Source organism: Haemaphysalis longicornis, unplaced genomic scaffold (assembly GCF_048455015.1).
Source record: "Haemaphysalis longicornis isolate Haplotype H1 unplaced genomic scaffold, Haemaphysalis longicornis Haplotype H1 scaffold_4, whole genome shotgun sequence".
Lineage (NCBI taxonomy): Eukaryota > Metazoa > Arthropoda > Arachnida > Ixodida > Ixodidae > Haemaphysalis > Haemaphysalis longicornis.
The window spans coordinates 55415365-55438336 of NW_027526361.1; the positions used below are offsets into that span (position 1 = coordinate 55415365).

Below are 22972 nucleotides of genomic sequence, written 5' to 3' on the forward strand. Positions count from 1 at the left end.
GTTTCCTAGTCAGTACAGCCAGCCGCCACCTGAGCTTGCTTATGGGTGTTATATGACAGCATAAACGTACCTAAAGCATGCAAAACCACCTTAACTGAAATACATAACAGCAAAAACGGACCTGCAATGTTGAAAACCACGGTGTAGAAAAATATCCAACAGAAATAGCCGCAACCGACCTAAAAGGAGAAAACCCGCAAAATGTACAAGAAGCAGTAGCTGAAACTGACGAAAACGCAACGAAAATACCCGAAATCCCATTTATAATACTTAAAGATGTCATAAATAGATTATATGCGTGATAACAATTGTTAATATTCAAATACGACAAACCCTTGAAATGAAAACGAAAAAAAAAACGGTAACGGGATTTGAACGCGGGTTTGGCTGCTTGATTCGCAGGAGCGGAACTACTACACTACGAGACCAAGCGGTTCTGAGCGATTAAAGGGACCCTGCAACACTTTTCTCAACTTTTTTCGAAATCTTAAATGCTTGCAGAACATAGTCACCCAAAACACCGAGTACTTAGATTAGGCGGTCGCAAAGTACCTCAGCCAAAAAATACCGCTCTATGCCCATCAGGTATCTTGTAAATTCGCTCAAAAAGTTTTTCTCTCTTTCCCGGTCTTGACGTTCTTCGACGGCTCGAATTACCTCACTAAGGCCATGTAGCGGCTGTTGGCCGGTTTTCCTTAAGTTGCAGCAATAAACGCTTTTCGGTAGCAACTTAAAAAAAAATCCACAAACACACAGCAGAAATGGAAGGCGTATGTGGTGCGACGAGAAAATCACGCAGTGCCGCTCCGTGCTGGCGATAACTAAAGCTTTCGCAGTGGTTCCACACTCGAAGGAAAGAGTGAAAGCGCTTATCGAAAGTGTTTCAGGGTCCCTTTAAATTGAGGGCCACGTGCACGTGGACATAGCCTCAAACATGCCCTTAGATGGCGCTAGATGGCGCCATGCGTCGCTTGGCTGTGCTGACTAGAAAACGCCTATACGCAGCCGAGAGTTGCTGCGGTTATGGGGCATACCTCTAGAGTAGCAGATACTCGCAGTGTGAGATTTGCCAAACAAGGAATCCACCACGAGAAAGCTTCGCGTTCAACAACCGTCCTCGTTAGACGGAAGGGTGCACGATTTTCTTTCTTGTGTGCCCTATCGCTGATAATAAACGATTTCAAACTGCCCTTACAAGGTCATCGTGTCATGCTGCGTTTGGTATGAACATTCGCTTTTCACAGTCCTGGCCAGAGGCTCGTACAGCCATATTTTCCTCCAGTATAGCACAACCAATTTAAAAATAATATTTCATCGTTTCAGAATTCTTCTACAATATTTGAGTCGTGCTACAGGATGACGCGCGCTTTTCGCATTCCGACCCTCCCCCACCACCCCTGTTTTTCCTGGTTGTAATTGGCTTTGCTGCCATGCGGATATGCTATGCTGAGTAGCAGCCTTCGACATTCCCAGCCAAACGAAAGGGCGGGGGGTGCGTATGTGCGCGCTAACGAGCGCGCGCGTTTGCGAGAACGTGGCGACACTGTGTGGCTAATGGTGCATAGGACGGTGCATAGCCACGTTGTCTTGAAAGGGTCCTGGGGAGACGGGAAATGAATCACAGCTTCTTTAGGGAGCCCGTCTTTTGGTGAGAGCTGAGTGCAATCTGATTCGGCTAGGATCCAGGTATCGTGGGACGACACTGGAAGCGTCCGGAGGTGACGTTTCTGGAGCGGGGAACGGTCCCGACAGTTTTACAACAGAAACGCAGCGGTCGGGCGTAGTGACTCGGAAGGTGGGCCTGAGTAGACAGATGGTACGTTTGGGGGCGGTGGTAGGGAGGATCGTGAGAAGGCAGGACGATCTGGAGGTTGTCCCCGTCGCGGTTGGTGCCTCCACCACACCACCACCCGAGCACGTCTGCAGATAGGACGAAGACCTACCACGTAGCATATGCAGCAGCACAGGCAGTCCTTGAGGCATGGGAGCGGGGTAAAATGATGTTGGCTTGTAATCCCCTCTTATAAAGGTAGGTTCACCATGCTTGTTTTCTCTTCTTGCTTTGTCATACAGCGGTTCAGGTATGGTTGCCTCGTGTGTACCAGAGTCGGGAGGTTCTGGGGAAGCTCGCGGAGGAAAGTGCGAGCACCGCCTCACAAGCTCCCTCGTTACCATCAATCCCTTGATGACCAGGAATCAGGGTGTCCGAACGGAACAAAACCCGGAACCAAAAAGCAAAAAAAAAAGATATTTTTGGCCGGAACAAGAAATTAACCACAACGTTATTTATTCTTTCGTTCTAGAAGTAAATCGAAAAAAAAAATCGTTTTGGTTTTCCGCTCGAGTGCAAAGTTCAGGTGTTTCCGCATTCATTCCAGCTTCCAAACAACGAGGTGGGACATTGCGCCAGTTCGCCGGCATTAGGCTGCGTTTCATCTCACTAGCGCCCTCTCTCCTTCGGCAGGCTTGCTGCCTGGTTCCATACTCTCTCCGTCTTTCTATAGATGGTCAGGGCTTAATACCTCCGCGTAAGATGGCTGCGAAGCAGACGTCACGGCCGCGTTTGTTTTGGTTTTATTCATTTACTTGTTTTTGATTTATTAACATATATGCCTACATTCTACATAAGGCATTGTGGTAAGGGGGGGTTATACATACATGAACGCAAAAACACAGAAACAGGACATAATAACAATGGGCGAAAAATAAAATGCAAATGTTTGGTGTGCTTACAGTATCATGCACAGATTGCAGCATAAACAGCACTTTACAGCGACATACTTAATGAAAGGAGCTGAAGTTACGTTGCTCTTGTACGCATGCGCTGCAGCATAGTGCAAGGAAAACCTCATTATAGGAGGGACGTTACAACAATGTACGCCAGGGCGTTACACTCTTTATTAGTTTTTGGAAAAATTACTTTTGGAATGCGGATGGGTGGGATGAATATGCAATTTTCTTGCTGTTATCTTTCTGTCTGGGCGGGCTGAGCGGGCTGAGGGAACTGATGACGATCCGCTGCTACTGCGTCACATCAGTGGCGGTCCCAAGGGGGGGGGCGAAGGGGGCGGTCGCCCCCCCCAAAGAGGTCCTCAGTTTCTTATTTTTAGTTTTTTTAAGCATTCCACTTGCGCGAAGTTAAATCCCAGCGGGTTGCACCGCATACGCGCACATGCCTCCATGGTTATCACCACCTCCGCAGAATTGGCGCAAGGAGGGGAGCGATTCTTTATTCGCCTCGCCCCCCCCCCCCCCCCCCCAAAAAAAAAAAAAGAAATCGCCCCCCCCCAAAACCGACCTCTGGGACCGCTACTGCGTCACATACAATCTGTTTTCGGAATAAACACCTAGATGTGTGCCAGAGCCCAAAAGTGTCCAATGAGACAGAGAGTTTTAAACTTGTAGCGCTAGTATCATAACCATGCGTGTTTCACAGCATGATTTAGAACTGCCTTAAATTTATTCATAAGAATTTTAGGGGTTTCCGGATCCAGACCAAGGCATATGCGCAGACCGCTAGTTTTTCGGAGTCTTGGAGTGTTCGCACCTAAGAAGAATACACCTCATACCAGTGTGTTCTTCCAAAACAAATAGCTGTTATAGATTTTTCATCTACAACGGGATCACGGAAATCTACTTGCCAGACTGAGGACTGTCGGCATGTATTTTCTGGGGACTAGGCTAAAAACGTCGAGCAGTCATTTTCAGCTGCGTCACCAAGCTATATTACAAATAGTACTAAGGTGTCGTCAGATTTTTTTTGCGTGCAGTTAATCTATTTAACTACCTACATTTTTACAATAACAACAAAAAAGACAAGCACATCACTTTGTATTTTTTGTATGTAATTTTTCTTACGCGCAAGAACGAACCGTTATGAACCGTTACGAACCATGCGAGCGAAGCAACTTTATTAAAAATGCCTGCAGAACAATTAGCCGTCCCATGTAGGGAAGACGTCACCGTGACGCGGCCATGACGTCTTCCTGGCTGTTGGAACCTCTACTCCGGCCGCGGCCTTACTACTCCCTTTGGTCCACTGCTCCTGCCCTGTTTTGGGGCGGCAGCCTCCCTCCGGTTTCGCTCGGTCATTGCCTTTCGAGGGCCGCCGAGATCTGCTGGACGGCCTGGGCTTGAATCTCTTGACCGTAGCAACGCATTGCAGCCTCGAGCCGCGGCGGGATCGTTGTCATCGTTGTAGCTTCGTGCGGGTTCTTGGCACAGTCTCAAAGGATGTGAGCCGCGGCTCTCTCCTTTCGCCTCTCTCGGTTCTCTCCTTTCGACACACACAACAAAGGTCACTTACATAAACACTCGGACATGTGTGCTTCATCAGCACGGGGGTGAGTAACGACCCTTGGGGTAGTTGTTGATATATTACTGCTTCCTCACGGGTCAAGTCCGGATAAGGTGGCGGCATAGTCCTTCTATCTAGTCTGTACCACTTCACGATTTCGTTGTAAGAGGTCATCCTGTCCTTGGTTTCTCACCACCACGTCGGGTCGACCGCACTAGCAGCGGCACGGTTGGTTAGTCCTCGCCCCGCCGCGTTCGCCGTCTCGTTGTGGTTTGCGTTGCCGCGATCCGACACATCACTGCCCATGTGCGCCGGAAGCCACTTGATCACAACACACCGACTTTCACTCGCGAGATCGACCGCACGCAACACACGTGCGGCTTCACCACACACTCTTCATCTGGCGTAGTTTTTCACTGCCGTCCTAGAATCACAGACCACAGTCGTGCAGTTCAGGAGCTGAGCCGGGGCGGAACTTTTATTTATGGAACGGAATATAAACCGGAACGAAAAACATTTCCTTCCGAAACCCTGCCAGGAATCCAGTACAAAGCGGCAATAACGCCGTTCGCTGCCACTCAACGACAGGCCATATTTACAAGATGCACAGGCGCACACCGCGTGCCTAATCATGCAGGCTCGAAGCGCACGTTTACAGCCTGTGAGTACATCAAAGCGCGTAGCACTCATTTTGGCTGAAACGCACTCGACGGCACACGAAATTGCACGGAGTTCTAGCTCTTACAGGGTCGTCTTCTTCCGCGTCGGCCGCAAATGGGACCACGGGGTAGAAAATTGCTTCCTCACCTGTGCGTTCTTCAAGAGCACTGTCCGTGTAAGCGTACTATCTGAATGGATCTAGATGCCGTCGCTCGTTGCGCCAGCGAAGGCCGCATGGCGTTTCGGGTGTCGGCAGCCCGTATTTCGGGGCACTGGTGTTGAGTCAAAAACTGCAATGTCTTCCCAGGAAGCAACTTCTGCCGGAAATAGTAGAAAGTCTGAGGCAGGTTCGCTAGCACAAGCATGCTTTGCCCTGCCTTGTCCTGTGTGTTTGCGGCGTTCTTTGAGACCCTTACGCGCAGCCTATGCAGTTGCGCAGAGTGTTTGGGCGTAGCAGTGCAGTTCCTTGATTTGAGTATGTCTAGGAATACCTCCATGAAATCGTCCGGGAGCTCCTCGAGATGAGCCCGGTGTCGAGCAATGAATACCGTAACAGGGAGCTCCATAGAGAGTCAAACGAGTCACAGCGAAAGGATGGCGAAAGTAGTGAACTCCGCGTGGCCCTCAACGTTGGAAAACCGAGTTTCGAATTTGCGATCGAAACTCTGCATCGCAGAGGTTAAAGTTTCTCGTTGAAATGGCACGTCTATTCAGGCATTGAAAAGCTCACTTTTGAATGACCTTAATGGTTTCGTGGTTACCACGTGGATACGGCGCATAGGTTGTGACCTCGTCGTAACGCTTACTAAATTATTTCAGCTGTCGTTTTTTTTTTTTTCCTTCCTCAGATTTACTCAACCGAACTGCAGCAAAACACGTTTTGTTTTTCCTTTCTAGATCATCGCGTTAGTTGGGAGACGCTTACAATAATTAGCTGGATCCAGTTTCGTTCCACACAGATATTTCTTACACTAAAGTATTTATTGCTCGGAAAAACGTCCACCTACAGAAACGTTAGTGAAGATTAAGGCTACCTGTGCGCTTGGAACATAAATAGACTCTCGTTTTTCGGAATCGCTATACTCGAAGCCTAGCTTTATTTATTGAATGACTGGGGGTTGAACGCGCCGACGATGCACAATGAGGCGCGCTGTAGTGGAGGGATTAATTTTGACCACCTGGGGATCTTTAGCGTGCGCCGAAATCTCGAACACACGAGCGTTTTTGCTTTTAACCTTCACCATAAAAGCGCCCGCCGCGGCCGGGAATCGAACCCTCGTCATAGTGCTCGGCAGCACAATGCCATAGCACTGAGCCACCGCGGCTTGTGCCTAGCTTTATTTGGGCTTTTTTACGGTTACAACGCGGTGCAAGGATACAAAATTGTCCCCGTTTTTATCGAAGTACGTCTTATAAACGAACCAGCTTTCGCCTCGATGATTTCATTATAACTATGTTTATTGTATTTCGAAAGAAAACAAAATAGAGGGATGAAGAGAATTAAATAAATAAACATTTGTCGCCGGCTGCGAGGGTTCGTACAAACGCAACAAGGATTTTTGAAACACGCTTATCTACGCTGCGTTCTGTGTGTTTCACAACACGCTATATATAACAAGCTGTACCTAGAAGACATGCCCATGCATGCAGACTATCCTCCTTTATATAACAAACGTGGCAGCAGCAGGCCGCTGTATAGATTGGTGCGGCGCGATTGGAGGCGGAGAATTTTCCAGTGTACAGGCGTTATCTTGGAAGGAACATGGAACTGCCGACGCGCACAAAGCCCGCGGCAGACAGCCTGAGAACGGAAAAATTAATTGTGGAACAACATTCTGTGGGTGTGCGCATTTTTATACAGCTCCGTTGCGCTTTTTTTTATTAAGTAGAAGCGAGCAACGTTCTGTAACTGAAACAATGACGTGCGAGGCTGGTATTGTATCCTTACTAAGCAACCAGGATATGCAAGATGTTCGGGCCATTGTGTCTTAAACGTTGTCTTCTCACAATCATTAGTTTACCTTCTTAAACGTCGAGTTTTAACGCCGAGTTCGTCTTTTCTAAAGAAATGCTACATAATTCGTTCCGCAGTAATATAGATTGGAATAAATTATCAGCGCGGAGTGCCGCTGAAGATGACCATCGAAATTCCAAGACCAAAAACCCCGATTGCCCAAATTGCCACCGCAGCGATGCAATAGCCGACATACACCACTTGCTGTGGTCTTGCCTCGCTTTGCGTCCTACGAGACTCCGACATCTTGCGGCGACGGGCCTCCACGTAGACGACGCATCCGCATACAACACATGGATATATGGGCCCCATGCATCATCGTTTCCTCCTAGACTTTATACGCGAAACGAACGTTTTCATGTTCATCTAACAAACTTTCCTCATCAACTCATACCCCTTATCTATGCCCTGTGGCAAAATAAACGCTAAAAAAACTCCCCCCACCTCCCCGAAGGGGATTGTGCGGAAATGCGAATGCATTGGGTGCACCGATGAGTGCGCTGCGGCAAGCAGTCACGGAGAGAGGCGCGCGCTCCACTGCATTTATATATATTTTTCTGAGCGCCGCGAGCGGAGAGAGGATACGCGGAGAGGAGAGAGAGACCCGCGCAACACGCCCGCCCCGCGCACGAGCTCTCTCCGCCGAGCTCCGCGATGCGACCGCCCTCACACGCCCGAGCGCGCTCCTCCTCTCCACTCAATCTCCGTTACTCCGCCCGAGCCCCGCGATGCGAGCGCCTTCACACGCCGAGCGCGCTCCTCCTCTCACCTTGCCCTCCGCTACTCCCGCCCGAGCTACCACGTGCTCCGGTTGCTAGGCGCGCCACAGCTGTTGCTAGGCGCACGCCGGCCAACGCACGACAACCCCCGACTAAGAAATGCATTCGCATTTAAAAAATGCGAACTGATGCTAATAGTATTTAATCAACTTACTGGTCGTTTATATCTGTTGATTTTTTTATTCTTTTTTTTTTCATTGCCAGTTGTTCGGGTGGCATGCTAGACCTTTCAGTTGCAGAAGATCGTCATCGCCGTCGTCTTCCTGGACGCAAGGGATCGGCCGTTAAGTTTAACGGAAATAGGTCACAGCTGTCGTCACCGTCTTTGTCGGCGCTGATCCCGCCAGCAGCATTGCATTATGGTTAGAGGCACTAAAACGAGAAAAATAGAAAAATAAAAAGAACAACCGCTGATCAACACCGGATCGAAAAACGCTCTTCAGAAAAAGCACCTTGATGGGGAAAGCTACAGTTAAAGGAATCATAAAGAAATCGCAAAGAAATGATACTTAAAGTAACAATATTTTCTACACCATTTGATGGCTTAGGCCATATATACTGTCCGTGCGTCGCCAAGTTCCACTATATGGTCCACCACGTGACCCGATGGAACACCGCAGAAAAAGATGCCAAATCGAGGTGGTTGTTGGGACGCTGTCAGAAGGGGTGGTGGGTATATAGGAGACGCCTTAGTCCTGCAGAATATTTGAATAGGCCAATGGTGGCGGTGATGATTATGATGATGACAACGACGGCGACAACGGTTTTTTTTTTTTTTTTGCACAACCACAGCTCACATACCCGCGGTTATCTCTGTAATCTGCGTTCGGTGTTGATTTTTGGTCTTACGTTTTTTGGATAATTCTGCACTGGCTTTTCGAGGGAAGGGGAGGTTGGGTTAAGACGGTGATACGGGCTAGTTGCTGCATATTCAATGGAAATCAAACCAGCGCTGAAAGACGATACGAGTAAAGACAACGCAACGTGGCGGCTGTCATCTATATATGAACGACACAAGTAGATATTCGAAGTGGGTGATTTGTTTCCATTCGCCACTAACGTTTAGAATAAAGCTAAATAGTAGCACACAAATGGCGTTTCTCCAGATACGTCTTAGAGCCGGGCGTACGTAATTTATGACGGAATATCTAACTTCCGGATGATTAACGACCAAAATTCAGCAAGTTTCTTTGTTAAAGCGCGCGTTTATACAGTAAACGCTCGTTAATTTGAACTCGAAGGGGACCATAAAACTGTTCGAATTAAGAGGAGTCCGAATTAGCGGGCGGGCGCAAGAATGAATGGAAATCGCGCCACACTGCGCGGGCAGAACACAAAGAGAAGCCGCCTGTGAACTCGTTATCGCGAATTAGGCGCTACTACACGTTTGTGGCCGGTGATTTCGTAAATGATGTTTCGTAAACAATAATGGCTTGCGCCGGAGCACTGGCGCCGGTGGCGAGGCGCCCTCTGTAGAAGAGAAATAGGCTGTTGCAAGAGCGTAGCGCGCGCGCCATGCTGTTGTTTTTCGGTTTCGTTAGTTTGCATCACTAGTCAATTTGGTTTGGTTTGGATTTCCCATACATTGTAATCCCTCTGGGCCGACTTCTTGTGCGAGGAGCGATGGCAGCCAGGGGATCCCAGTTCGAATTAACCGTTCTGGATACCGACTCATTCGAATTATTGGGATTTTTCCCCCATTGAAATATGCAGGGCTGAGCCGGGACCAGGGCATGAGTTCGATTTAACCGGAATTCCGAATTAACCGAGTTCGAATTAACGAGCTTTTACTGTATCAGAGAAGTCGATGCAGTTACTAACCAAAACTACCAAGAGGTTAAAACAAATTTCCCGGCCTCGCCTGTAGTTATTCTCTATAGTTATCCTTTAAAGGAGCCATGAAGAGAAAACACAAGTTTGGTTCATTCGAAATATTGCCTCGTTAGAACCATAACGACACCACTTATAACGCAAACTTCGCTCAAATAAGATACATAATTAGGAAAAAAGGAAATGACCATGCGACCCACCAGCTCATTTTCCGCAACAGAACCTATGATGTCACTCGAGAATGCTCTGCGATTGGCGGAGGCCGGCAAAAGCAAACGCATGTTAGGCAGGGCTTACAGTTTGCATACCATCCATCCCAACGAACCATCCCAGCACGCACAGCCGCGACCTTGCTTGGTATCGTAATCCCTTCACAGGAGGTTGGCCGTCATATCGCCAACCAGCAAAGGTAAAAATAGAAACAAGGGGAGTAAGGAACACAGAGCAGCAACGAGATAGTGCCACTCGTCGCACAGGTTTTGGTATGGAGGTCGCGTTGGCTTGCTGCTGTCGTTACGAGCTCGTTCACAGTTTACAACCACTGAAAACTTCAGTTTGTTCGAGTACTTTACAATGAAATTTCGTTACTGTGTTTTGAAATGCCCATGTAGTACGGGCAAATCGTCGAGGGAGTGCGACATTCCCGCCGGTGAGATCTCCTTTCATGTGCTGCCCAACGACGAACCTCGGCGAAGCAAGTGGCTACGTTTTGTGAACTTTGCAAACGGAGTAGAAAGAGAGCTAAAGGAAGTAAGAGTATGCTCGCTTCATTTCCGAGGAAGTGATTACGGCAGGGACCCGGACATGCTGGCGCTCGTCGCCGACTTCGTCAAATCGCCGCCAAAGCGCTGTGACCTTGGGGAAAAAAATTGCCGTACACACCGCGCATTGACGCTCGAATCTTTCTGGTCGGAGCAGAGAGCTCGCGCGAACGGCTTTCCATACACGACACCGGCCAACTGGCATAAGTGATACTGCTACTGAAATTGAACTATTATTAACCGTAATAAAAATACGGCACATACGTACCAGTCTGTATTCGTCCGTGGCGACGGCGCTGACGAGGCAGCGGTGCCGACGGCAGGGCGTTCGTCTGTTGTGGCTATCGCGGAATGGTCGCTTTTCCGTCCACCGCGTATCCCACAACTCTTGCCGCTCGTGCACTTAGAAGCGTTGAGCGTTCAAGTGGTGTGAGGTTGTTAAATGCAAGCCCGAGCTCCTCGGCGAGAGTTTTGTTCTCCGGATCAGGCGATTCCATGACTAGGGCTGCGGGTGCACTAGGTTTTACTAGTATTTTTAAAATGGCCGCCGTCTCGGTCGACTCCCGCGTGTGGGTGCTATATGGAGTCGACATACTAAGTATCTGTTTCATGGACCGGCTCGTATGACGCCATTGTTCACGTGAGGAAATGTGCAATTTTAGCGGGAGATTTAAAATTTTGGCTTAAATTGCCTTATTTCTCAGTGAATAAAGCATCATTTGCTTCCGGGAAAGCGCTTGGGGTACTATGAAACACCTAATCTTTCGAATAAAACAAACTTTTGTTTTCTCTTCATGGCTCCTTTAAATACATTGGAGCTAAGCGCCTTACTCAGACTGCGGCCAGGCCTGCAATATGACATAGAATGCTCGTGTATCTGGAGGACGGCTTGTACTCCGATTTTCTGTACAAAATTCTCAAACTGGCAAAGTTCCATAAAACGTGGAGATGTAAGGTTTTTATTTGCCTTAAATGAAATTGGTTTTGCGGAAATTAGAGTACTAATTTACACGATAACCGGCCGATGGATTGGGACATGGAACATTGTAGGCGCCGTGCTCATAGGCGCGGATCTGCAGGGGTATACGCCTAGGGGCTTTGACCCGCTTCTTATACCTCTACCACTACCTCCTATTGGGGATGTGGAATAAACGTTAATGGAGCAGTTATTTGGTTGACCGCCAGGTGGGGAACCTTCTAAGTCCAGGATAGACCGGAGCACGCGGGCATCAAGGCGCCCTAGTCCAGGAAGCCCTGGATATGGATAAAGGGACTATTATAAAAGAACTATTATATGGGCGACGTGTCTCGCTGTTCTACCAGACGTTTGCAACCCGGGTCGGAGCTGGTCATCCGATTTTCCCATTGCTCAAATGAGAACACAGAATTGAAAAAAAAGGAAGTTTTTGATCTATCCGACACTTCAGCTTTCTCTGCATAGTTTGTTTGTTCTGTCAATCGATAAATAAATAGGCAAATAAATTAGTTTGTTTGACTTATTTATCGGCTCAAACAGGTGTTTTTAGAACAATAACTGAATTATTGATCCATTTATTTAAATTGGGAGGAGGATGGGGGGCACCATAATTAATGCTTCTATGCGGGTGGTTCTCGCGCACCCGCTCCTCTCGCCAGTACCGGCTACCAATCGCGTCAAGTTTAGCTCAGCTGTTGTCTTCTTGCAAAGCGCAGCGAAACTTTTCTTTTCCTCTACGCTGGCGCCTGGGTGCTAAACTCTGCTGCTCAAGTTTAAAATTTTCATTTCCCGCCTAAAAAAGCAGTTTGTTCCAGGCGGGAATATTTCAGCGTTAACTCAAGCCAAACCGATCGACACGAGCCGTCTGCTTACAGAGAATGCCTCCCACAACGCGATTGCAGTGGAACAAACCATAAACATCTAGCTGTTCTAACCAACCCGCGTTAAAAAAGAGCAGAACAGAGTACGTGATGAGAAAACAGGCAGAAGAGGTGGCGGGGAGGCTTTTTCCCTATCGAGAAGGCGGAATTTGCTCAACACGCAACAGACCACGCCCGTATTTTAGAGCAACGTTAAATCCAAACTCCTGATTTTTTTTTTGTCTCGCTTTCTTTCTTCCGTAATGGTATAAGCCTGGGTGAAATTCTTTCCATTGTCCCTGCCAGGCCTGGGTGGCCACGCGTGCGAGATTAATGACCACGTTGAAGCGTTGCTTTTGTTCCTTGATCCAAGTGGAAAGTAGCCCAACAAACTATCACCCAGCTTTATATATGTGCATGGCCTGGACTGCGCGCGCAGACAGGAGGAGAGGGAATTCGAACATGGCGAAAAAAACGAACGCGTCGGGAAAGGAGAGAGACAAATGTTTGCTCTCGTCTTGATGGAGTGCGACCAGCCTGTTGCAGACAGTTTCACGGAAGTCGCCGGGATGGCTCCTCTGGTATTCTCCCGGGCTTCCGCTGCTCTCCCGGCCTCACTTTTACAGAAACACCTGCTAGAAAAGAGTGCCTCGCGCAGTTTGTCATCCTAAGACCTGCAACGTCGTTGCAAATCTGCTATTGTCCCATACACACGCAAGCAAAAACACAAACACAGAAGTACAAAACGCCGTTCGAGGGAGGTTGCTCCAAGTGAGAGATCTGCGGAGTAAAGACGGAAAAATAGGATCCCTCTGGTCAAGTTGTTGAGAAGGCGTTGGTCTCATCACGGTCGCGCGTGGCCGTGAGTGACTGCGCCAGCCGCGGCAGACCACTTTTCTTCTCAGAGAGAGAGAGAGGGAGAGAGAGAGAGAGAGAGAGAGAGAGAGAGAGAGAGAGAGAGAGAGAGAGAGAGAGAGAGAGAGAGAGAGAGAGAAAATGGCAGGGATAGAGCAATAGGAGCTAAATACTTCCAGTTGGTGTTGGATAGAGAGGGGGAGAGAAAGGGGAGATGACGATAGAGGGAGACGGAGAGACAGAGATAGAGATACAATGGGGGAGGGAGACTGAGGGGAAGATTGGAAAAAGCAAATGCGGTATACTAATTGAACAAAACAATTCTTAACTGCAAACTGTATACCCCTTTGACGACGTCTATGGTGATTTCGAATTATTGCCATAATGTTTTTCAAAATTCAGATATAGAAGCATTACATTGGGACATTCTCGAAAATCCTCAACACCTGGTGACCTTAGCCCAGTTTGGCGTTGCCAGTGGCCTGGCGAGCGTGACTTAGTGGGCGTCTACCTCCCTCCCTATTCCCCCTTTTCCCCCTCCAGCGACCTTTGGTCTTCCCCTTCCTAATAAAATAATTTATCGTCATTTCCATCGAAACGTCTACGGGCAGTGATGTTCAAAAAAAAAGAACGCAAGTGATGGGGGTGACATTCTTTGGAATAATTTTACTCTTCCCTGTATGCGCCCTATAGCTTGTATTGTTACCACCCCCTTGCATTTGTCGTAAATATGTGCGGCAGCTCTCGTGCGTGTCGTGGAAGTTACTAGGCGCATCGAGCCTGTCATACATGCGAGGTAAGAGAATTTTCCGGGCAACGTGCTCGTCAAGAGGAGACAGAATATGTTTGCAGAAGGCATTAGAAAAAAATGTTTGAGGACTCCGAAGCACTTCATACGGGTTGGGAGCGCGAAAGCATTAGTGTCCAATTGAACTCTCTGGCGATGACGCTGCGCCGAAGGAACATGTCGGTATTGTGGGCGCCGCCATCGAGCAGGAGGGACTCGTGCATTGAGCGCGGAAATGCGCCTCACCGAGTGCTCTGGCTCGCTTGTGACTGCTGGGCCGCAGAGTGAGACCAGTATTAACTGACGTCCCCCCCCCCCCTCCCCTCTTCCTTTCGCACACCACGCTCCGACGGTGACCTTACGCTCCCCCACTGTGCAGGCGCTGTCCCCCAGCGGCTCCAGGGCTTCCGTTGCAAAAAAAAAAAAAAAGGAAGGAAGCCGAGGTGCATCTCAGTAGGAACCGTACAGGCACAAAGGGTTTTATACAGTCACTTTCGGGACAACTCGTGCAGTATTCGCATGCGTCTGAACAGAAGAAGTAAAATGCCTAAAAAAAAGAAATAAATGACAAAAACATATCCGAGACCGAGTGTAAGCAGGTCTTGGCTACTGCGCAGTTTCCGATCCAATAAACGTACGCAAGGCCGTTTGGAAATAAGTGTATGAACTCTCAGGCAATATAGTCTATTCATTTATCGATAACGGCAGTCATGAAGTGTTTTCTTCTTGTTGTTCCTATAAACGCGCGGTCAATGCGATATGTAATATACTCTCGCAGCAAAATGTACGAAAAAGATGGGCTACTTGTCGGTACTCAGTACCGAGTCACGGTTACTGTAACTCGGTACTGAGTCATGCTAGGGCCTGTTGCAGACTTCACATCTTTTCACTACCCCACCGCATCCGTTGAGCACCTGCTACAATACGTGACGCTATGCTGGCCTGGTGCTTGGTGCTTTTTTTTATGTCCGTGGCGCACCCAACCACAGCGGTGCCCCCCACCCGCCTTCCCCACTTGTCTTCATACCCTTTCCGGTGCCCTTTTATGCGCGTAACCGGACCTGACGTGCTCGAGTGAACTCATGAAGTGCCGTAAACATGCGTTTCCCCTACCCCTACTCCCATAACCCACAACAGGGCGTCTTGGCCTCCTTGCTACATTAAAGTAATCCATTCCGTTACATTCCTGTAACGTGCGCTTATTTACCCGTTCTACCCATGTACGAAGCTTAAAAATCTCTGGAAGAAATTATTCTGCTAATCAACGAGACCGCTTTGCAATTGCACAACAGATCAACAAATAACACTTTCTCGGGTGCTTTAGCCTGATTAGGTGCTTTTAAGGCTGAATCCTGGCGTACTATTGTGACCGGCACCTTTTATATCCACGTCTACCTATCGACACAGCAGCCACACTATTTTACTTTACTTGTTTTATCTTAGTTCACCTTAATTCATCGTAATCCACCCTTTTATAATCGTCAGGTTAATCCACCTTAGCCAATCTTAGTCCAGCCTAAACCACCCTAATCCAACTTAATACCACTTTAATAATCCGTAATATCAATCACTAATCAATCATTAATTAACATCGGTAATTATTACTCGTTTCTTATACGCGGCTGACATACTTTGCTTCGCCTCTGGACTTCCTTGGGTTCTTGTATCGTTCGTTTCGGCGCAGGCGGCGCTAAAGGTCACCGTTAAATGAGTCATATAAGGCTTTCCCTTTAATATTAGCGAGTTTTAGCTGACCGTTTTTCACGGTCCGCTCCGCTCCGATAGCAAGCGCGAGCGCCACTGAGCAGGCGTGGCGCGCTTGGCCGCAAATGGCATTGGCTCCGGTATCGCCGAGCGGGCCGCCGATACCGGAGCGGACCGTCGAAAACGGTCAGCCAAAACTCTCTAATGTCTGGCAAAAGTGGTTAGGCATAAATGGCAGGCGCCAGAGAGCGACTGATGGGCGCCGTGTAACGGCCCGTTGGGCGGACCTCCCTCGCGCAGGCCCGTCGCCAGCCAGCTGATCAAGGGGGACGCCGTGACGGCCGAGTCCTTCGAGAGCGTCACCATCTACTTCAGCGACATCGTGGGCTTCACCAGCCTGTCGGCGCAGAGCACGCCCATGCAGGTGAGTGGCAGGCACGCTATGCGACGGCGACAAATGTGCTGCATTCGTATTCGGACGGAGGGCACAAACGCGGGCTTTGGCTCAGCGTCTAAAGGTACGTGCACACTAGCCGCGCCGTGCCGTGCCGTGCCGTGCCGCGCACCGCTTTCCGATGTCGGAAGCCGCTGGAAACCTAGTTTTTACCGAGAACGGCGTGTTTTCCTTGCCGCAGAGCGAAATTTCTGCCGTTCCGCAGAGCGCCAAGACCAATGAGTGATGGCGGTTGTCATGACGTGTGGTGACGTATCGCGCCTGACGACTTCCGCCTTCGTGGCGGGAGCTTCGAAGCGCTCGGGGTAGCAGGCTGGCACCGTGAGAGATGTTTAGGCTTGTCAACGCGGTATATATTTGATGGGCGCTTTCACAAGCGGCGCGAATGACGTTGCTCCTACGAAAGGCTCCTATACAACAGAAAATCAATGAAAACAGTCCGCCTTTTTTAGTTTGCATATGTACTCACGCCAACAAAAACCGTGTAATAGCAGCAGTGTTGCCACCAGAATTAATTGCAGCGTCATTCGACGGCTTAGTATGCGTTGCGGGTTCACGCATGCATATATATGTTCAGGCAAGGCAACTGCTGATCAACCACTGCTACCACGTCATATTTCTCGCGCCGCTAAACTCAATACACGCTCAACATGCCAGCGCGTACGCTCACACGCACACACACTGTTGTCATTTAGGATTGAAAGTACGCAAGTTAGCTCTGGCGTGTTACTTGGCAGTGACAGGCTTGACATTGCCCGTTAATAAGGTGCGATCGTGGACATCGCAAGCGCTTCCGAAAAAGCTGTTGGTTGTCACCATCACTTTCCGTGCTCTTCCCGAGCTTTAACTTATTCCGGACGGTTCGTTCGAGCCGGCGACATAGTTACGGACGCCGTTAAAGACATCGTACCACCGCCGAGAGATCTCAACGAACGGGTTAGAATAAATAGCGCGGGACAACTACGCCCATACGCATCCTCCTCTCTTCCGCTAAATATTGTCTCACTTCTTCATATATCTTTTTCCGTCTACCCGGAGCTTCGCGCCTGAAATGAAAGTCGCAAAATTGTGGGAACATCTGCCACTAACAAGTAATGCTCCTGAACATAAAAGCCAACGATTTATCGGCAAAAGACACTTAACAAACACTCGTGGATACTCTTATTGGCGGTGAGATGTTTGAATGGCGCCCCTGCCTGGCTCCTGACGTCAGCTTAGGGACTCGCACCGCTGTAGTCTGCTACTCTCCTTTTGTGAGGGGCAGCAGGGACTGTGCTAGAACTCGCCCGCTTTGATGCTTTTATGCATTAAAAAGTGCATTTCCAGTAATTCAGTGGTTTTTCCAGCTACTGACACCTCTTAATAATTTCAAGCTGTATACCGCACAAGTTTGCAGCACACGAGGAAAGAGAGAACAGCTTTCTTCAGAGCATCCGTCAGAAGATCGTGTCTAACTCGTCATTTCTAGCTTATCTGCGAGGTTCAGTGCTCAGAGCTCCTCCATAAGTATTCAAAATGCGTAGGCTTCTCTAAAGTATTTTTTGGGATACTCTTATGACGACCGGAAAATCTATATACGCACCAAGCAGCGGGCACATGCTCGTGCATCGCACAGCAGGAAATAAAACTCTGTCTTTTATTTCTTTCGCTGTTGTTGGCCTGTATCAGATGAACGTTTTTTTCTGTGCCCGACGCTGTAATTTTTCTGCACCGTCGCAAACGTCTTATTGGGAGGTTTGGGAATGTTTGGGAGGCTCATAAGTTCGTGTGGATATTTTGCTCAGGCTGTTAGGCATACAGTACTTTCTTCAGAAATTGGCTTTCGTTATGGCTGAGTGCAAGAAGGTGCATATCCTCAGTGTGCGTTGTTGGTTATGGTTTGCGGCACAGGAAAAGGAAATGAAATGCTCTGGGGATATTTTATATTTTGAGCTGGGCGGGGAGCTCACCTCCATACAACCCAGTTCAGCAGAAGGGATGTAGAGGGGGAGTGACAGTAAAGTGGAGACAAACAGACAGACAGACAGACAAACAGACAGACAGAGAGAGAGACAGACAAACAGACAGACAGACAGACAGAGAGAGAGAGAGAGAGAGAGAGAGAGAGAGAGACAAACAGACAGACAGACAGACAGAGAGAGAGAGAGAGAGAGAGAGAGAGAGAGAGAGAGAGAGAGAGAGAGAGAGAGAGAGAGAGAGAGAGAGAGAGAGAGAGAGAGAGAGGTATACATATAGCTGGCAGTCAGGGCACATGAGTCAGTCACTGCAGTCCGGAATACCGGCCTCACGCAGCGGCAGATGGACGAAGACTTCCCGTTGGGTCGCCGCAGGCCTCTTCGGGAACAGAAGGTTATTCTCATGCAAATACCATGAGAAGGTTTGTGCTACGTCACCGCGAAGTGGCGCAGGCAACGTTGTCCAGTGTACTCGAAGGAAGCTTTTGTGCCCCGAATTTCTATCGTAAACATCGTTATCATAACGAACTGACTCTGAATTAACCTGAACGTTTATGACACGAATACAGTGTTGAAGGCTTGAAATACTCGCTACCGAAGGCAATAAACAGTACGTGCCGGTTTCCAGCATAACAAGAACCGAAACCGATGAATATGTCCCAGGAGTTTTTCGTTGTTTTCCAACCCCTTCAGGCGTAAAGCACAAATCCTGGCCTACTCGGGATGGCATTCCATGAATTGAATGAAGAAAATTACTCTTGCTCTCTTGTCCTGGACTGAGGACCCCGCCCATTAACCGGCCCAATTTTACTGTTAAATAAAGTTTTCTCTTCCTCCTAACCCTCCTTCTCCGTCTCCTCCTCCTTTTGAGTGCAGTTTTACTATAACGCATATCTGAATATTGGGAAGATAAGGCTGTCGTACCTGAACCGTGACATACCCCCTGGTCTGAACAAACATAGTGTTACTGCATTTTTATCGTACACGTGACTTTCATGCGTGCATGACTGTGCGTGAGTGCATGCCCCCTTGTGTGTGTGTGCGTGTGTGCATGCGTGTGATATGGCGTAAACGCGTTATGGCGACTCACCTGATGGAAACCGACTACCACTAGCTCCTCTCCGTACTGATGTTTACACTCCGTGGTGACTTTTTATAAGGACAGAAAATAAGTAATGAAAAAGAGGTGTGTCATTCCTAAGTCTCCATGATTTGGTTTACACCTTCAGATATAAGACGAGATTGAAACCACGATTACTTTGTCGATGAAGCGGCTATGGCGCCGTGCCCTGGCGCCGTGCCCTGTAGCACAGCCTCCGAGCTGGAACCGACCACGTCATTGGTGTCATGCTCAATGAGCATCCATACTGGTTAGAAGCCCGGTATGAAACAATCACGCGGCTATACATAGGTTATTTGGAACTCAGCCTAGACTTTTTTGTAGCCCATAGGGCATGTCGGCATACTTCCATGCCATGAGAACGTAAAGTGATATGATACAAAACTTTTAGGCGTTCTGCAGGGCTGCAAAAACTGTTTTACTATCTCCTTACATACGATTACCGTTAAGTGTAATGCCATCTGCCAAAGCCGACAGCCCCGAAGGCCTGGAATTTGTTTTCGCCTTGCATTATTGCAGTTGTCGGTTGTTAGCACCTAGCTGTTCTCTTTGTTCTTAAGATTGCTGAATACAGAAGCTGATGTCTGGCTCCGACTCTTCGTGCTCCAAACAGGATCGGCTTTGCAAGGAATCCGCCTCTTTCACAACCCCACTGCGCATGCGCAATCCCCTAGCGGCCAAGTCCCTAAGCAGTCCAGTAGGGGCAGCAGACGACATTCCCCACAGCTCCCGCACAAGCGGGAAGGGGTCGTGGTTGTATTTACATCGTTTGATTTTTTGTGTGTGCTCGTTGTGCGCGGAACAATGCCCGAAACTTCTGCTGCGTTCCGCTGTAACTCGGAGTGCCGAAAAGGGAACGGTGTCGGCTTCTATCGCTTCCCGTCGGCCGCACGCGATCGGCTACGGCGGCTTGCGTCGCTCGCGTCGGCTCGGCATCCTGGCGGATATTTGATCGCTGCTATCTGTGCAACTGCGAATGACAATCCGCAACACAACTTTTCACTACACTATCATCCCCTTTCTCGCATGTGGAACTCTATTTAAGTTATAATTGCCGTTTGAGTGATCGGTGACCGAAACATCTGCGTAGCCTGTTTCGATGCTTCCGCGCAGGTATCGCCATCTCTCGGCCGCTCGGCGCACCGCGCGCCGCGGCGACCGGTCAGCGTATAGGCTTGCATCGCGGCAGATATATCTGATCGCCGCTTTTAAAATAAGCCCTGACAACAATCCCTAGCACAATTTTTCACCACACTAACACCTACTTTCTCGCATGTAGAACTTTTTAGCGATCAGATTGATTCAGAAGAGCAGCGACAAGCGCGGTTGCTACCGTTGCTACCGTGGTCTGCGCCGGTTCGAGCCGCTGAGTGTGCCGAGCTGGCAGGCGCGGCCGGCGTGTGCGCGGACTGTTTCCGAAGGCAGAAAACGCTTCACGATTGCTTGCTTTATCCATTTCTTGCGAACAAACGCGCAGAATCTACAAATTCAGCTCAGCGATCATCGTAGTTGACCATGGAGCAAAACCAGTGGGCGGAGCGACGCCGACGACGCATCTCATGCGCGCATCGGGCCGTCTCAAATTCACGCGTACGACTAGTCGTGGCGACAGTCGTAACAATCAGTCGCATGCGAATCGCGTGTACCAATCGTACATGTGTCCAGCGAACTGCCGGCCTTTGTTGAGCTGGCGATCGCACTTCATGCCAGACGACTCCAAGTACTGCTCGCTCTGCTACTCGGACGGCACACGGATCTGTCCGAGATTTCTCTGCCAGCCCTCATTCAGTGATAAGAAGCCGCCTGGTATTATGTGATGACCAGGGGCTGTCGTCTTAAGGCGTTATAACACCAACACAGAAGAAAAACTTCGGCTGCTCCTCGCCGTAATGTGGGATTGCCGTGCATACAATGAGAACGCAGCCGGAGGAAACGCCGGCAAACCCTACAGCTTCAACTTCCGCTAGGCACGCTAGGTGGCAGCACACCGCAATGAAAGAGGCGGATTGGGGCGACGCAAGCAATGTTTATTCCGGAGCGCCGAGCGGTAGCAAGAATTGTACTTTAAATAACGCCTCGAGCTAGGTTATGCGACTTTAACTCTTTTATTATGATAAAAGGTTACGCACACGCAAATACTGGTGTGGACAAGCATCAAAAGTCAACCGAGCGCGAAGAACAAGCAGGGAAAGCGAGCCCGAGTGAAGCAGACGACAAATGCGAGAATCCCTGCGTTTCGTAACGCCGCCCGTGGCCCCGCTCACCGCCAATAGTTATGTACAGTCTTTGCCAAGATTTTCTAGGCCATGCCAACAGTTCATAGGCCAGAAAATATTCCTTTTACAAACTTACCTCTCGAGCGAGGCTGAAATGTTTTATGCCAGGAATCTGGAGAAAAACGGCGGTCTTTCTTACTGTCATAAGTATTCTGCTCACTGTGGAACGTTAAGCTTTGGCTTTGAATTCTTTGTGTTCCATAAACCTCAGGCGTGGCCAAGAAAATGTAGTCTTTGCTCTGGTAGCGTCATCTTAAATGACTGCAGAAATAGCGGATTTCACAATTCTTCGAATAAGCATTTCTTATAATCGCCGCAGATGGGTTTCTGACAGCATGCAAGCGGCAGAACCACTGCAGAGTTCACCGTAGAAACTGACCTTAACACATACTGTGTTTGGGTAGTGATATTGGAGTTCGTATTTAGCAAAATCTGCGTTTGTCTTGCCGACTTTTGTTGTGATGATATATTGTATTCAGGAACTTAAAGGGATTCGCTTATTTTTAATACACGCTCATATGACTGCAAGAAATCATTACGCCAAAAATGTTTCTCTAAAGAAGCAAAAAAAAATGTCTATATTTCACGGATGTTACAATTTGAGATGTATGGGTGACCCAAAGATGCCTTTTTTTTCAATTTTCTGTATATAGTCAGGGATTAGACACGATAGCTGCTATACCAGAACAGAAGTGTTCGATCCAAGCAGCGTTGCCTCGGCACTCTGTAGCAAGGAAACGCGCGTTTTTTTTTTTTCTTGATAAAAAATATCTCCTCATAAACGCAAGCGAACTTCCATTTCTCCCTGTCTGCTTTCAAGGCAGTTCTAAGTCTCACAATACCGTTTGATATAATTGTTAAGAAACGTTGGCGGAACAATTTCAAGACTCAAGTAAGCGAGATGCGTACAACCTCGTTTCATTTGCGCTCAAATGATTTTATCTGCGGTTAAGCGATAGATTAATCTTACTACTGCATTAGGGTGCATGTGATCAGTCTAGGTACTCGGCGGGAAATTTCAATTTCAGTTTTCTTGATTGTGCCATCCAAGCAGAAAACGACGGCAGTCGCATATAGGATCCAAAAGATTTTGTTCTCGAACTGAGAAAAAATTCCCGTTAATTCGATAGTATTCCCCTGACCAATTGTTGCAGATTCACTCCCCATAGCTTCTCATCTTTCAGTTTTTTTAGTCGATCGACCGTTATAATTGTTCATTTTTGTAATTTATTCTCCTTATTCAGTATCTGGATTACGATTTCATTAGGGGCGGATAAGGTATGACTGAGCCGCCCGTATCCCTTTCTGCCGACATCCATATATTCGTCTCTCCTGTCGGATCCTGAATAATAGAGGAATAATGAAGCGTACCTTTCGCTTGTAATGGGGCGGTGCGCAGAAGCTTGAGCAGGAAAAACGCTCTAAGAATGCAAATATTTACCAATGCAGCCGATCTCCGCAAAAGATTCAACTATTCGTTTTTCCGCAATTACTAACAGCCCTGACACCGCCGTCAAGTTCGTCTCTGTTGGCATACTCCATATTCCCCTAATATATGAGAGAGGCATACGAGAAGCCACCTGGCGGTAGTTATGTAATGATAGGACTAAGCTCCTATTTGAGTCATTTAAACCATAGCCGGCG

At 48.4% G+C, this 22972-nt stretch overlaps 1 protein-coding gene across 1 annotated transcript in view; it reads left to right on the forward strand.

Annotated features, from left to right (window-relative positions):
* LOC144178723 (atrial natriuretic peptide receptor 1-like) overlaps window positions 1-22972 on the forward strand; it is a gene marked incomplete in the record, with an annotated part of 186817 nt that overhangs the window by 94544 nt on the left and 69301 nt on the right. The window contains 1 exon segment of the mRNA XM_077706794.1: window positions 15824-15947. Coding sequence (XP_077562920.1) covers window positions 15824-15947 — 124 coding nt within the window.